The sequence below is a fragment of the Elgaria multicarinata genome, chromosome 5 (assembly GCF_023053635.1).
Source record: "Elgaria multicarinata webbii isolate HBS135686 ecotype San Diego chromosome 5, rElgMul1.1.pri, whole genome shotgun sequence".
In the NCBI taxonomy this organism is placed as follows: domain Eukaryota; kingdom Metazoa; phylum Chordata; class Lepidosauria; order Squamata; family Anguidae; genus Elgaria; species Elgaria multicarinata.
The window spans coordinates 34,009,175-34,026,741 of record NC_086175.1 but is presented as its reverse complement, the minus strand read 5'-3'; the positions used below and the strand labels follow the sequence as shown (position 1 = coordinate 34,026,741).

The window sequence follows — 17,567 nt, the reverse complement described above, 5'->3', positions numbered from 1 at the left end:
CTTTATTTAATTATTTATTTATTTATTATTAACATTTATATATCACCTTATATCTGTTAAAAAGCCATCAAGGAGGATCTCCTTCTGTGCCTTATAGTGTGTGTGTGTGTGTGTGTCTTTCTCATGCACACACACACGCCACTGCTTCTACTAGAGCTTTCCCCAACCTGCTGCCCTCACACGTACTGGACATACAACACACATCATCCCCAATCAGTATGGCAATGTGATAAAATGGGCCAGGCTGGCTGGTGATGATGAGAACTGTAGTCCACACATATCTGGGGGGTGACATGTTGTAGATGGCTTCTCTACTCTACCACTGTATTTGGTGGAAGGTTTGCAGTTACACTGGACTCAAAATTAGCTGGGAATTACACAGACAAATTGTCTGATCTACTGCTCTTCCTTGGTGGGGAAGGAGAACAATGATGATACTTACAACAGTAACTTGACAACAGCAATTACAGCCAAGCAACCCAACCACCAACAAACAAACTATACTGCTAGCAAGAGAACACCTGCTTGCCTCTGTTCTGTCCACCTTGTCTTTCTGCCTTCTCCCCTTCTATAGGGCCAATCTCCTTGTATATTGTTTAGGCATCTCCCTTCCCCAGCTTCTCCTTTCAGGGAGGAAGTAGGGCTACCATCGCTTCTTATTATAGAATCATAGAGTTGGAACGGACCTTGGAGATTGTCTAGTCTCCATTGAGTTTTAGATCCCATCAAACTAGGGTTCATCAGCTATCCAGCAACTTAACAAGCTCTTCCCTCTGGAAAGTACAGAGCAAGCTCTGCTATGCCATACTACCACCTCTTCTGCCATGCTAGCAATGGCTTCCATCAACAGCCAATGTTATAACACATTGTCACAACACACTGTCACTTCCATCAACAGCCAATGTCACAAAAACAACACAAAATGGCCAATGTCACAACACATGACCAGCTTACCAATCATACATTCATGTGCCTCAGGGCCATAAATCATGGATTTACAGTGCAGTGCTTTTATAACCACAGCATGCCACTTTAAGATGGTAAGAATATATGAAGAGCCATGCTGGACAGACTGAGGGTCCATGTAGTCCAGTATTCTGTTCACAGGGTCCAACCAACAGCCCATGAAAAATCCATAAGCAGGACCTGGGTGCATCAGCATTCTCCTTCCTATTTTCCCCAGCAACTGGTGTAAATAGGCATACAGCCTTTGATACTGGAATTAGCATAAAGCCATTGAAAGCTTTATTCTCCATGAATTTGTCTAACTCCTTTTAAAGCCATCCAAATTGGTGGCCACTACTATATCTCATGGCAGCCAATTCCATTGTTTAACTATGCACTTTGTGAATAAATTCTTCCTTTTATCTGTCCTGAATCTTCCACCAATCATCTTCACGGGGGGACCCTGGGTTCTCGTATCATGAGAGAAGGAGAAACATGTCTCCCTATCCACATTCTCCATACCATGCATAATTTTGTACACCTCTGTCATGTCTCCCCTTACTTAACTTTTCTCCATTCTAAACAGTCCCAGCTGTTACAACCTTCCCTCATTGGGGAGATACTCCAGTCCCTTGATCTTTTTAATTGCCCTTTCTGCACTTTTTCCAGCTCTACAATATCTTGTTTTTAGGTGTGTTCACCTGTACAAAGTATTCCAAGTGTGGTCATAGTATAGATGTGTATAAGGGGAGTATGACTGTATAAGGGCAGTCAGTCCCCAGATTTTCATTGTCTGGAGTCTGACTCATCATAATTTCATTTGTAGAACTATTTTTCCCCTTTTAGGCACTTTTAAAAAAATAAAAGGGTATTTAATAATCAGTGTTGCTGGAACAGGTCAGGAAAAGAGCAACTCATTTTGAGGAATAAGCAATTAATTTGCAGGGAAAAGAAAAAGCAATCACTTGGGAGTGTAAAGTGAAGAGACAGAGTAATCCGCTGGGAGCATTTGAGTCTGAGTGTGAAGGAAGAAGGAAAACACACTTCTGAGTAGGGCAGAATAGCACTAGGAAAGAACTGGTATGTGAGGATTGTGATAGAGCAGGGATAGGAAACCCATGGCCCTCCAGAAGTTGTCCTACAATTCCCATCCACCCCAACTATCAGCCATGCCAGCTGGGGCTGCTGAGGATTGGAGTCCAACATCATCTAGACTCCATCATCTGGCTGCAGGTTCCTTGTTCCTGTGATAGAGGGCTATATATTTATAAAGGGTGCTTAAAAAGAGGGTAGAGAGAAAATCTTATCCATCTCCTGAAATCATCCTCCCAAAGGTGGTATGATGATGATGATGATGATGATGATGATGATGATGATGATGACGACCACTAGCTTTGAAAGAGGATTAAACAAATTCATGGAGGATAAGTCTATCAACGATGATTAGCTATGATAGCTAAATAGAACCACCATCAAAGGCAAAATACGTATAAATACCAGACACTTGGGGAAAATGTTACCTTCATAGCCTGCTTGTAAGCATCACAGAAGCATCAGACTGGAAGGCTGCTATTGGAAACAGTGTGGTTGAAGTAACTGGACCTTTGATTCCATATACACATGCATCCCATACACTTTGCAACCTTGAGCAAAATTGTAAGGGAAAATAGTATTCTCTTTTGATACACATTGCAAGGATATGATATGTTTGCAATCCAAGAGTGGGGCATCATGTCACAATTAATGTGTGGCAAAGGGAAAGTGGGAAGGATACTAGGATAACCTAAAAACCAGCAACCCATATTATGCAACATATAGCAATGGATTTTAGAAATAATCATAAGATTATTTCACATTCCCTCTACCAAGAAAAAGTCTTGGTGCAATGATGGTGTTTTTCCTTGTTGCCAGAAGCACAGAACAAGCAAGAACAGAAAAGAAGCACTCTAGAGCTTCTATCATTCACCTTCGCCTTGACCTCAGTTTCTTGACAAAGTGACCTGTCTCTGAGCTTCATCTATGTGCCTTCTGTGTAATGGCTGTTGGAGCAGAAAAGTGTGGGTTCAAAACAGTGGTTTTGTGTTTTCAAATTGATCCTCCACCTCTGCCTTGTACTTAGGTTCTTGGACAAGTTATTTTATTTTAACCTCACCAATTTCTGGGAAATTAATGTTTTATGACTGCCCATGGCCACCATGACAGCCAGTTTGTGACAAAATTCTCACAAAATTTCAAATGTACCCATTGGGTCAAAAACATTAGAGACCCCTGCTTTGAGGGTTATCAAAACAAGTGACCACGGGAAGACACAAAAAAGCCTTATACATGTGGTGCCTCATTAAGAGGCTAATTTGTGAACCTGTCCAGAGAGATGTTCCATATCTATTTTCTAAGCTAATGCTTCTCCATTATTACTGGAAGGAATGAGATATTTCCAAATGACAGCAAACCGCTGACAGCCTGATAACATCTACAAGGGACCTCAAGGGAGCTTTTAGCTGCCTAGTCCCTCAAGCTAAATCACAAGATCTTAATAAAGGTTTGGGCACGTTCCTAAGAGGTGATAAGTTCTCCCTGTAGGAAGATGGGATGTTCATAGCATCTTGTAATTTTATGCCTTAAATTATTACACCATAGTAACCTCAGGACGTTACACATTAATTGTAAAATTAGTGCGGAAAGTTTTACATACTAATTAGCAGGAGCAGCAGTCTATTTTCTTCATATGCAGCTTGTTGTGTCTTGCATTACCCAAGACTCAGTCAGCATCCATTGATATTTGTCCAAGGTACTTCCTAGCTGGAAATTTTTGCCATTTATCTGGTCACAGGTCCTTTTCCTCCAATATTTCAGTAAAGCAACTAATGATCTTAAAACCATTCATTTTTATTTGTTCATGTATTTTTTAAAAAGGCCCCCATTAATCCAGGAAGACTTACTATTTAACGTTAAGTTGGCTGCCAGTTTTATAATACGATTATGTTTTCCAGGATTTAAGAATCTCATTTGTTAGCTACAAAACAGACATCTCCTAACTGCTATAAAGTTTAATTTAAGCCCTACCGGCATTAACTAAATAGCTGAAAGCTCAATTTCTGTCTAGCTATGCTTAACATCCTGCTACTGCTGTAAATTTCTAAAATTCCCTTTGAAGTAATAAAGGAAATGCTTCAGTAGGATAAATGGAGTCTCCCAAGTCTAATCATTGCATCATCTCTGAGGCCTAACAAATGTTGTTTACATATTGCAAGGATTATGCTTTAGGTTTAAATAAACAGGTTAATTCATGTTTACGTGCATTAATGTTCCCTTTTATATTATACTAGCTGATATGCCCGGTGTTGCTTTGGTCCGTGAATAATGTTTATAACATTTATTTGATATATAATAAATTTCTATGCCACTTATTCATCTTTAGGTTGGTTGGGTTTTTTTTAGTTTGGTTGAGTTAGTAAATTGTTTTGTTAGAATAAATGGGAAATTGTGTTAATAAGAACTGTAATTTAAATTAGAACTTTGTGATGAAACCACATTTTTTTGTTTCAGCTGAAAAGCCTATACCTCCCATCATGCACCTAGCCCAATATTAGCACACAGCACACTCAGCAAGTGGCTGGGGCCCCAATACACTCATAGAGGGGGCCCCTTGTGCTGGGAGGTGGTGTTTTAATTTCCCCAAATATCCTGGAGAGGGGCCATGTTGAGAGTACTGTAGGAAAATAAAATGGCAGCTCAGAGTCAGCCACCTAGCACTGATCCCTGCTACTGCCACCACCACTAGAAGCCCACTCAAATAGGAGGGCCTCCTTCAGTGCTGGAGCCAGCCCTGACTCAGATCTGTTTCAGCATCCAAACTATTAATTATCCAGAATTATTTCTGTAAAGCAATGCATGTCATTATGCACAGTGTTCCTAGTTAAGGCATTTATTTGCACACACCAGGAATATCTTCACATCTGTGTTATTTTTTTATCTGAATAATAATAATAATAATAATAATAATAATAATAATAATAATAATAATAATAATAAATTTCTTACCCGCCTCTCCGATTGGATCAAGGCAGGGAACAACAGTAAGCATAAAATACTAATTAAAAATATAGTATATACTGTTAAGTTTACTATTTATACTTAAGTATACTGTTTAGTATACTAAAAGTATCCTAAAATTCTACTGGATAGGCCTGCCAGAAGAAATCAGTCTTGATAGCTTTCTTGAATGCTAAAAGATTGCCAAGCTGACGAGTCTCCTCCGGCAGGCTATTCCACAGTCTGGGAGCAGCAGAAGTAATGGTTGTCAGCCTAGTCTTTGCTGACTGAAGTAGATTCTTCCCAGAGGACTTGAGTGTGCGAGGCGGATTGTGCAGGAGAAGGCAATCCCGCAGGTAGCCTGGACCCAAACCATGAAGGGCTTTAAAGGTGATAAGCAACACTTTATACTTCGCCCGGAAACTAATTGGCAGCCAGTGAAGAGATTTTAAGACTGATGTAATGTGGTCATCCCTAGATGTTCCAGTGACCAGCCTGGCTGCCATATTTTGAACTAGTTGAAGTTTCCAGACTAGGCACAAAGGTAACCCTATGTATAGCACATTGCAGAAGTTGAGCCTCGAAATTACCAGCATGTGCACTACCATCTTTAGGTCTTCTAACTCTAGGAAGGGGCGCAGCTGGAATATCAGCCGAAGCTTATAGTAGGCACTCCTGGCCGTCACGTCTATCTGGGCTGTCATTTGGAGCGATGGATCCAGAAGCACCCCGAAGCTGCAAACGCAGTCTTTCAGGGGGAGTGTAAGCCCATCCTGAACTGGTTGAGACACCTCCAAACCCAGGTTGTGTCCTTTGACAGCGAGCACCTCCATCTTGTCTGGATTCAGCTTCAGTTTGTTTTCCCTCATCCAACCCATTACCGCCTCCAAGCATTCATTCATTCATTCCAAGTCACCAGTCTCTTACTGTTTTCTCGTAGATGCTAAAAATAAACAACATTAAAGGAATATTATGATGATGGTGGTGATGATGATGATGATGGAGAAGAAGAAGAAGAAAGTGGATAGGGAGACATTTGTCTCCCTCTCTCATAATACTAGAACCCAGGGTCATCCTATGAAGTTCATTGGTGGGAGATTCAGACAGATAAAAGGAAGTACTTCTTCACTCAGTGCATAGTGAAAGTATGGAATACGCTAACACAAATGGCCAACAATTTGAATAGCTTTAAAAGTGGATTAGACAAATTCATGGAGGATAAAGCTATCAATGGCTACTAGACATGGTGGCTTCATATTACTTCCAGTACCAGAGGCAGTATGCTTCCATTTAGGGAAGGGTGCTAGGGAAGGGTGCTATTTAATTCATGTCCTACACATAGGTTTGCCACGGGCAGCTGGTTGGGCAGTGTTTGAAGAGAATGATGTACTAGATGCATGCTAGATCTGATCCAGCATGGCTCTTACATGATGAAACAAACAAACAAACAAAAAAACCTGGGGCACACATCACCCCTGCTCCAGGCCAGTACTGGCGATGTCAAATCTATATTGGTAAAATGATGTGTTCACCTTTGTAGGTAAAATGATTAACCAAGGACATATCTACACTAGCCCTTTTCTCCAGAGTTATCCCTGGAACTTTCCTGTGCATTCAAATGATGCACAGGGGATCCCGGGGCCAGGCAGGGATGACCCCTCCATTTTCCAAGGATAACTGGTTGCCCAGTTATCCCGATTTTCAATGTGGTCCCAGGAACATCTCGGGGACTGTGGCTGGTGTGGTGCAAGCTCCCGGGGCCTGAAACGGGCACAGAGCCACACGGGGTGGCTCCGTGCCCATGTGGTGGGGGTGGGGGCAGCAATTTTGCCATCCCAGGGATGGCAGGGGGGATTGGGTTCTTTTTTTTTACTCATTTCTTTCAGTGGAGCGCAATTGCACTCCTTCTCCATTGTAAAAATAAATAAATGGTCGCCGTGATGTCCCTCTTTCCTTCCGGGACGTTGCGTGGCTATCAAGACACTGGGGGAGGATTGCAGAAGCAGGTCAGTCTGCGATCCTCTCCTTCCCTCCACATCCCTAAGGTGTAGATGTGCCCCAATTCTCATTAATCTGATCCCAACCTAAATTTCAGAGTACAGTCAGCTTAAACCAAGGAAGGTTTCTATACAAAAATCCCAATCCCAGCTGCTCATCTAAGTGCATAATTTTTATCTCTTTTAGCTATAATGGAACAGTGTAATTCAGGGTGCAAAATTCATGTAAAACATCACTGAGAAGCTACCCATACTTGCTAGGATTGATTCATGGCTTATTGCCTGTTTTGCCTGTGATCACATAAGGAGGCACCCCTCCATTTCAAAATGCCCCCCACCAGCACAGAATTTCTGGACAGGAACCTTCCTTGGTGTAAGAGTGGATGGGTGGTCCACTCTTTTTGAAGACGGCAACACAAAAATAATGTTAATATGCATTGATATTAAAAGTAACGTATTACAATGGGGATCTTTGGTAATTATATAAGGCATTGTCACCAACTATATCCAGCCTTCAAGAAGTTGAAACATGGATCCTGATGCAGTCAAGCCTCTTTAAAGATGTAAATTGGAGTCAAACACTGCAAACAGTAGGGTTCTGTTGATCCTTTCACAAAGGGTGCAAAGTACTAATCAGACTCCACAGCTAGGCTGGCCACTTTGTTTACAATAAACAGGAAGAAAGTTAGGCTGTAATTTCCACACACAGTATTTGGAGACAAAAGAAATCATTGGCAGCCTTCACACTTATTTGGACTTGAAGCCTAGCAAAACATTTTCAGCAACAAGCAGGCCTTAAAGAGGGCATGCATGAGCTTTGTCATTGGTTATATGCAAACTGATCCGTGCACCAAAAAACAAAAGCGCTCGTTGGTGCAAAATATGAATGCCTAGCTCCTGGCAGTTGAAACGGATCTAAATATTCATTTGGAAGGGAAATAATATTTTAGTATCTATTTGAACGTGTGTTTTGAAACTTAAAAATACACACAATAGATACATGAAGAAATGGAACAATGTGTAATAATGTGTGAAGCTGAAGTAAATAGATTCATCCACTCTTAGTTGTGACAATGGTAGCTTATAGTATACTAAAAATGCAAGATAAAATGCTATCAAACTATTGTCATATCTAACAGTGGGTTAAATATGAGTTTTTGAGCCCATATTTATGAATTTTGAATGCATGAAAGTTGTAAAAAGAAAAGGATTGCCATTTTTTTTTAAAAAAAGTGTAAAGCAGTATAATTAAAAATGTTGCACAAAACTGCACTAAAAGAGCTCTTCTCCAATCTGGTGCCTTCTAGATGTTTTGTACATTAATTCCCATCAGCCCCAGTCAACATCACCAATGATCACGGATTCTAGGAGTTGTAGTTGAAGCTAGATCCAATATTGCACCAGTTGCTGGGGAACATGGGTGGGAGGATGCCATTGCACCATGTCCTGCTTTGTTGGTCCCTGGCCGATGGCTGGTTGGCCACTGTGTGAACAGAGTCCAGGACTAGATGGACCCTTGGCCTGATCCAGCATCAGGGCACTTCTTATGAACTCTACAGAAGTGACCGCTCTTACATATTTGCTAAATAAAGAACCAGAGCACCACATGCCATTTCCCATAATTCAGTCTGCTCAGGCATTAAAATAATAATGATGCATATGCACATCTATGTACGTGTCAGAAAGTAAGGTAGACATAGCAATTTTGCGTGATATAAAATAAGGTAATGACATGAATGAAGTTTTGCCTCTAACGCAGGCTTGCACAACTTGCAACCCCTTTAAACCAAGTGCTGTGCACCAGCCACAGGTTGCAGCCTGACTGGTGCTTGATAATACATCAGACGGGGGGCAAAATTGCAGTTTATTTATTTATTTATTTATTTTATTACATTTTTATACCGCCCAATAGCTGAAGCTCTCTGGGTGGTTCACAAAAATTAAAACCATGAAAGCATAAAAACAACCAACAATTTAAAAACACGAATACAAAATACAATATCAAAAAGCACAACCAGGATTAAAACCAATTCCCTACCGTTGCTTCTCCACCCCCGCTCCTTTCCCACGATATTTCCTCTTCCTACCCGGAGAAGAAGGAGGAAGTAAACAAAGACCACATAGCCCATTCAGGGGGCGTTTTTATCATGCCGTTTTTTCCTGCACACAGCAGGAAATGGCAGCACATTCTGTGCTTTTTTTAAAAAAAGTCAGATTAAAAGGGGTCCATTTTGTGATGGAAAACAGACAAGAAGGAGCGGGAGGCAGACGTCGTGTAAAGGACGTGTGAACATCCGCAAGTGGGCAGTAGAGGAGCGTGTGATAAAATGCTCGTCTGATGACACTCGGTGTCCCTGTTTTGCAGCCCCAGCTTGGTGAGAAGGAAGATACAGCACTGTATACCAGGGACTGAAAAAATGGGGTTGTCATAAGAGCATAGGAAACAGGCTTATACCAAGTCAGACTATTGGGACATCCAGTTCAGCATTGTCTTTACTGATTGGCAGCAGCTTTCCAGGCTTTCATACAGTTGACTATATCTGGAGATCTCAAGGACTGAACCTGGGAGTTTGGGCTCAGTTGAGCATATCCTGTACTGATGAGCTACAGCTGGTCAGGCGTAAGATATGGCTGATGTGCTGTGTATATCTTGCTGTTTCCTGAGCTATTCTTCGTTTCAATAGGAAGGTCTAACATACCACTAACATGCAATCGTTGAAGAACGCCTTTCACCTTCTCAATAATACAGTCCTCACTCATTTTCTAGTTGTGGTTAATTTGTGCCAATACATTTCCGCTCACTGCATTTCAGGAGTTATTTCTATTGCGTCCCAAGTGAACTGACTATTTCTGATTCACTAGAACAGTGTCCATTTAAAAAAACACAAATCTGTAACACACAAAAACAACCCCCCAAAATAAAAAATAAACAATTGTGTTTCTTTTCAGAGCTCATTAAGAAGAAATTGGCTGATATTTTGACCTTTCCAGAAACTCCACGAATTCTCACATGAGGAAGATGGCTGCCTTGCTGACTAAAACAATGGGAACAACAGTAATGGCATTGTCAGCATTATCACTCAGGAGCGTCAGGCTTTCTAGGGCCATACAGGGATTAATAAGGCAATGGAAACACTTTACAACCTTTATGAAAACCTATATTCATCAGAACTCTTCATGGATCAAAAATGCCTTGCAGAGTTTGTCTGTGCCGTTCACCTTGCCTATACTTCACCATACTGCCTCTTGGACTTCCCAAATCTGATTGAAGACATTTCCCTAAGCTGCTGAGTCTTTTAATAATGGCAAGACACCTGGGAAAGCAGCATTCCCATTCCAATTTTCTTTGTCGTTTGAAGCCATGTTATCCCGCCAAGCGCCTGTGTATGTTTAATCATTCTCTATCTTCTCATCAGCTAGCTTTCTCCCTGTAGGAGGAGTACAATTAGCTACTGCACTAATTTATAATAAATAAAGCAAAGACCTTGTAAAATACGCCAGTTATCAGTGTCTCTCGTTGCGAAGTGCTCACTGAAATTCCCGCTAGGAGCCCTGAGAAATACCTGATACATTGACAAATCCCAACCATTTGGCTTTGTTATAAACAGATTATCATCACATAATACAGGAAAACTGTTGATTTTAATTGAAGTAGCCGGAGATTTACGAAGCCCACCGCAGCTTTTTCTATTGATGCTGTAAAAGCTTGCAATAAGCTAGCTTGCAATTTTTAAAAAACATACACCACAACTGACCCAGTTCATGATTCATCTCCTACACACCAGCCTTGTTCAGTTTCTTTCAGTCAGTGATAAGAAAGGAGACGTTGGGGGATAGTGCCTCTTCGTACAGCATGCTACTTGCTCCAATTGTAGCATGAGATCAAGGCATCGCCACAGAGAAAAGGCACGGCTGAGGCAGTATGTACTCTGACAGTGTGCCCATACATGTAACAAACCCAAAGACTTCTGCAAATATTCTTTAATACGAACAGACGTAGAGGTAGTTTGAGCAGTAATTCTTTCTCAAAAATCGGATTCTAATTACAGCCGTATAACAAAATATGCTTTTATAACTTGCCAATTGGGCAAGTAACCTGTGCCTTGAGAGTTCTGGGCAATTGGAGAAGCACAGAGCGCAGTGCTATTTATAACTACCACCTATTTCTATTTGGAGGCACATCGAACTTCTGTGTTCATTAGGCCGGGACCCAGATTTTGTAATAAGCTTAAATTAGATGTTTGTCTGCTTGCCAAGACCTTGGTCCTGAACAGAAAATGGCTGAACTGAGGCCACAGTTTCTTTTGGTACCATTTGCATGAACAAAATGATTCTAAGGGCCACGTCTATAGGTGGGAGGCAACAGCTGGGCTGTTAATTGTGATAGCAAAGCTGAACCATCTATTGCAAGCCTGGGACCCACCATGCTTACTTGCTGCTCCTTGGGTGGTGGTGGTGGTAGAATAACCCGGCCCTCCTCCATGTCATGCGTGAGACAGGGGCACCATGCAAATGCCTGGTCATGCAGCCACACAATTAGTGTGACTGTGCCTCCCTAAAAAAGGTAGAGGTAACTCAGGGTCCATGCAATCAAGTGTATAGAAATGTAGGCAGCTGCCTTAGACTCCGTTAGATCATCTAGCTCAGCAGTGTCTATACCAGGGATAGGGAGCCTCTTTACCTCTTTCAGCCCAAGGACTGAATTTACTTTGGAGAAGTTCTTGGGGGGGGGGGGCACATTTCAATGGTGGGTAGGACCAAAGGAGGTGGTGCCAAATACAAAGGAAGATACCCTTTATTGTAGCTTAAAATTCTTACTGCCAGTAAGTAAGCTTTAGATAAGTATGCATTTCTACCTTCTAAACTGCACAAAACCAGTGGTTGGGCAAAAGGGGTGTGGCCATCTTGGAAACCCTGGAGGCCCAGACTAAGACTCCAGGAGGGCTGGATTTGCTCCCTGCAAGTCCTAAGGTACCCCACTCCTGGTCTAATGGCAGTGGCTCTCCATGTTTGCAGACAGTGCCCAGCCCTACCTGGAGATGCTGGCAGTAGAACCTGGGACCTTTTGTATGCAAAGTATGTGCTCTACCACTGACAACCTACAACCTTCCTCTTTTATCTGGTGTGCTCATATCAATGGATACAGGATTATTTGAAGGTACCTTATATACTAGACCCAGCCCAGTACCGCATACTCCTGGTATCCCCAATCTGGCATTTGGGGATTCTAAAATGATGAGGATGAGTGCTCAGTGGCTCCCATACAGAAGTGGACATGAGTGACTTAGGTGAATCTTTGGAAGAAGATGATTGGAAATGTATTTGAACTTATTTTATCGACACTAATATAAACAAAGCACAATTCAAAGTTCTTGGTAGCTGGTAGGTTACTCCTGCAAGGCTTCACCAAATACATCCAAATTACAGTCAATGTTCTTGGAAGACGTGTGGTCTGGTTGCTTCATATTTTCATTTTTGGTGGAAATGTTCTACAGTGCAGGAGTTTTGGGACATGGTTGCAAATTACTGTCAGGAATTTCTTCATCTTAGACCACTGCTATGCTTCTTCATCTTTTTGAACCTAATAATCCTGAATTCCTGCATATACTATTCTTAAGCAATAGTATACAGCTGCAAAGTCATGTATACTGTGGAAGTGGAAGTCCCCAAAACAACCAACTAAAAAGTGGTAGGTTGAAAAATCTGGGAGTATGACTTTGTATAAACTTACTCAGCAAGTGCAGCAAACAAGGAATCCTAACTTTAAGAAAGATATCACCTTGGTTTCAATTTATTTCATAGGTTGAAGCACTTCAGACTTTTGATCAAATTCCAACCAAGTACAGTTGCCTATATTTTTTTCTGATTAATACACACCTTAATAACATACACAAAATAACATACACTTGCACATGCTCCTTTTATATATTGTATTTTTACTCTTTCATTAGGTATGGAGCTCCTACTTAGGTCATTTTAATGTAGATGTTCCATAAGCATATCAGGTATATATCAGTTAGGCTTCAGAACTGTAATTCTCTATGTGCTTAGTGCCTTTTAAACAACTAACATGTCACTTCCAGGCTTCTGTATTGGGTCAGCAGTTAGAGGCCATGTGATTTATATGTATTGCTACTTGGTGTGTTTACTAATGGGCCAATAAGAAAAAAATATGTATTTTTCTCTGAAGTTTTGTTTCCCCCTCCTCTCTTTTTTTAGGTTTAAGCATTTTCATTAACTGCTCTGAAGACAGCTCCTCACTTATGCATGGCAAAATATAGCCTGCCTAAATTGTAAACTTGAGAGTTCAAATCTATTCTTAGCATGCTTCAGTTCCTTTGTTCCAACCTACTGACCAAACCTTCTATACCAAATAGCAGGTTAGGACTTACCAGTGGCTTACCCGGCTGTCAATAAAGAGCGCTGGACAAACAGAACAAGATTTTAATTTCTGGAACATAATTTGGAAGTAGCCAAGCAAGCCTCAAGCATAGACAACTTTCTGTTGGTGAGTTCCCTACTGTTCTACACACCTGTCCTTTCTTACTGGCCTTCCACCTGGCCCTGCCCATAACCTCCACACTTACCATCACCTGTTGTTGGCTCATCGTAACAAGTATTTCAAAGGTAATTTGTTTTGTTAATTGTGAGAACTATTTGCTCTGAGCTTACTGGACTCGTACTGTAAGCCACAGTGCCCAGTTTCAACTCCCTAGGCCCGAAGAGAAGCAACCAGCAATACATTTAGTACCAAAATAAGAACTCTGACAGAAGTATTGCCATATTGACCTTACCTAGGAGCTGTAAAGAATTATTTCTGCCTCCTTAAAGGATTGAAGTATAATAATAGAAGAAGATACTGGCCTAGAAAGCATTCTAATAAGAGTAACTGTACGTTCCCTAAAGGAACGAACAATGAAGTCTCTGTTTAATCCACTCTGGAAGAAGAATGAAAGCATGATACATAGAGATGGTCGCACTGCAATGAGAGAAAGGGATCACTCAGGAAGAGAGAGAAGTGTACTATAAAGTATTTTGTTGCAATAAATGAATCACTGATTATTCAGTCTTATCAGTATAATGTGTATTTTTTCCCTAAACAGTTAGCTACTTCTACAATTCTAATAAGAGCTTGTGTGTGTAAAACCACTATAGAATCAGGTAACGGGAAACAACAGCACAATATGTCCTGTCCTGCTGATGGGTTTCCAGGGGCACATCTGGTTGGCCACTGAGGGAGCCAGGCTGTTGGATTTGATAGGCCTTTGGTCTGACCCAGCATGCTTCTTCCTATGTTCTTAAAAGGCCACCATCACTGTTTCTGAAAAAATCCCAGGCTAGAGTTTGCTGTCCTTGCATCCTGATGACTTACCTGCTAATAAATCTCTATGATATTTCTGTTGGGTAAAGGCCAACAAATTTTGAACTTAAAGTCTAAAGTCTTCTGTCGCCCCCAGTTTGTGGAATGGCCTGCCAGAGGAGATTAGTAAAATTAACTGTCTGTGTGATTTTAAGGCAGCTTTAAAGACTAGCCTTTTCCGGCAGGCCTATCCAGATCAATGTAAAATCAAGAATTTTTAAGATGTATTGATTCCTGTACTAATGTTGCTCCCTGCCTCGATCCAAAGGGAGAGGCGGGTAAGAAATTATTATTATTATTATTATTATTATTATTATTATTATTATTATTATTATTATTTCATATTCTAAATATAATAAAAAATTCTGGATTCTAAACTTAGCTCCTTAGACGAGTTAGTTTACCAGATTCAGAAATAGATTTCCCCAGCCTAGTTCTATATTACTTCATTATAGCTATGAGGGCTTCCAAAATATTTGGGTAATCTCAATTTTGCTTGACAGAAGAACTCACTCCAGAGATCTCATTGAATGCAGTGCGGCAATAAATAATGCTCTCAATGTCAGTAATGTTATCAATAGACTAATCTGAATACCTAATTCATTTTAAAAATGATTTTTTTTACCCATCTGGTAAAGGGTTGTTTACACGTGCATGTTCACACAGTGATTGCAGCATATGTGGAGACTGCAAGTGTGGCATGTCATTGCAACTGGGGCTGTCTCTATGCGGGGAAAGCCCCACAGAAGCTGCAAATCTGCACTGTGTCAGTTACAAGACGCAGACGCAGCTTCGCAGCCAGGGACTTACCCCAACTTTTTCTCTGGGAGCAATCTGAGCTCGTTCCCAGGGCAAATCCAGGGGGCAGCGGTCCTAGTGGAAGGCGGCTAGCAATTGGTCGCCTTCCACCAGGAAGAGGGTGGGGTGGGGGGCAGCTCCAGTAGCCGGATGACAGCCGGAAACCCTGTGCTTCCTCCTTGGGTGAATAAAACTGCAGGATTTTGCAGGGGAGGCTGTGCCAACTTGGCGCCATGAAGACAGGGCACTAAGCACCAAAGATACGACTCAGTTTATTTCACCTCACCTACAATGCTTTCCACTGTGGACGTGAGCCCCCCAAATGTTCAGATTATGAGAAATCAAGGATTGCAGGTGTATGTATGAGTGCATCCAGAAGTGGATGACTAGGACAGAGAAGAATTTGGAAGTCCTATCAGGAGCGGTTGAAAAAGCTGGATATGTTTAGTTTGGGGAAAAGAGAAAATTAAAGGGGGACATGAAATATGTCTTCAAATATCTGAAGGGATGTCATGTAGAAGATGGTGCAAACTTGTTCTCTGTTTCTCTAGACAGCAGAACTAATGGGTGGAGATTTTAGCTAAACTATAAAGAGAAACAGCCTAACTTTAAGAGCTATTTGACAATAGAATAGACTGACTCAGGAGATTGTGGGCTGTTCTTTGCAGGAGGTATTTCAGCAGAGGCCTGATCTGGAACAAGAGCCTGGAGGTCCACATTTGGCTCATAAGCCAGATGTTCTGCACCCCAGATCTAAACATCGTGTACATCATCAGCATCCTCACAAAATGTACCTATTGCTGTGCTGCTGCTGCACTGTACAATTTCAGGAAGCAGAAATATTTTTAATATGAGTTCTCTCTGATGTAAACAACAGCTCGCAGCTCATTTCAAACTAACATGTCAGGGAGAAGGCTAAGCTAGAACACATTATATTTGTGGGTCCAGGGAGTTTTATTACACAACATTCTATCCACACTTTTAGCCTGAAGTGGTACAGTCTGACAACAGATGCATCATGGGAGGCTGCTCACTTAATGAAAAAAGCACAACTCACCACCCCTTAAATAAGTGGAGTTGGCAACTCTTCGGGCACATTTAAATGAAAGCATCAGCTTTACTCAAGATTTAGATACAGAAGAGTGAGGAGTTCACAAAATTTCAGAGATACTATTCACTTGTTCACCCTGAAGTATGGCAACACAAGCGCACAAATCCAATGTCTTGCTCATTCGGTATTCTGATCAACAGAAGGGCTCCAGTTCACACTAATGTCAATCATCATACAAGCAACTTAGAAGTAAGCATGGTTTATCACTGGGCTTGTATTCTGGCGACACTAATCGTGGCGACACTGGTCCTGGGGGGGGGGAGGGGCATCAGTCTACATGGTGCCATGTTGTGTATATTTGCAGTGGTCCTTTTCTAAGCCACTGCAATTTCATAAAGATGTGCAGCAACTGCATGAAACCCCCCAAGTTGGAGCTGCAAATTTGCACAAATGTTCCCTAGGAGTGATGGTGGGCTGCAAAGCTGGAACACCATGATAGACTACTCCTGAGGGGTTCACGTGGGGGGCCCTAGTAGCCAGAGTTGCCAGGAATATTGGAAAGGAAAAGAGGTCACACAACGGCTAGAAGGGCTTAGGCTTTGCCTGCACTTGTGCATTTCTGCAGGTCAGTGACAAATGGGCACACACAAATGCACATCCGATTTGAGAGATTCGCACCAGTCTGGTCCTGCACTTCAGCCTTCTAATAGTCTTTCCCAACTGGGCATCCACCAGATACTTTGGACAACAATTCCCATGGCCAATGCTCAGGGATTATGGGAGGTGTAGTCCAAAGTATCTGGAGGGGACTAGGTTAGGGAAGGCTGTTGTAGTGTTTGAAAAGGAGGCTAGGTTGAGAATGCCAGAGCACTGTGTGATGTTCCAGGCTTGGTTTCAACACAGAGTCATATTGCTTCATATTACACTTTAAAGTACCATAATAATTACTACACACAACTTGATGGATAATGTACTGCTTACCTTCCTATTTAGAGCTACGCCATCTTCACAATCCAGCACCGCACAATCCACATTGAGAGATGGGATCTTTTGCATCTTTCGCTCATCGTCTGCAGGCACATAGAGAACAGCTCTCCGGGGTATGTAGCTGCGAGAATATGTCAAGTGATGATCAAGCTTAGGAACCGCAAAAGGCAGCAGAGGATTCCTCCTGTAAAAAGATGGAGTTCTTATTAGTCTCTCAAAAGTGCTTTGTTTTCTTCTTCTTAAACGATTCCAGGAATGTTTACATCTGTTTAATTACAGACAATAACTGCTTACTTTGTGAACAACTGCATGCCACTTTCCTCTGAGGAGCACCAAGCAGCATTTTCTAGTCACAGTCAGTCAATTTATTTGTATACCAGATTTCCCACAATACATT

General features: G+C 41.6%; 1 protein-coding gene across 3 annotated transcripts in view; it reads right to left on the bottom strand.

Annotated features, from left to right (window-relative positions):
* CLYBL (citramalyl-CoA lyase) overlaps positions 1–17,567 on the bottom strand; it is a 222,786-nt gene that overhangs the window by 83,886 nt on the left and 121,333 nt on the right. For 2 of the 3 annotated variants that reach the window (XM_063126109.1, XM_063126111.1), the window contains exon 2: positions 17,165–17,354. In XM_063126109.1, the coding sequence (XP_062982179.1) occupies positions 17,165–17,354 (190 nt within the window). Of the gene's footprint in view, positions 1–17,164; positions 17,357–17,567 lie in introns of all 3 variants that reach the window. The other variant, XM_063126110.1, reaches the window with a different exon arrangement.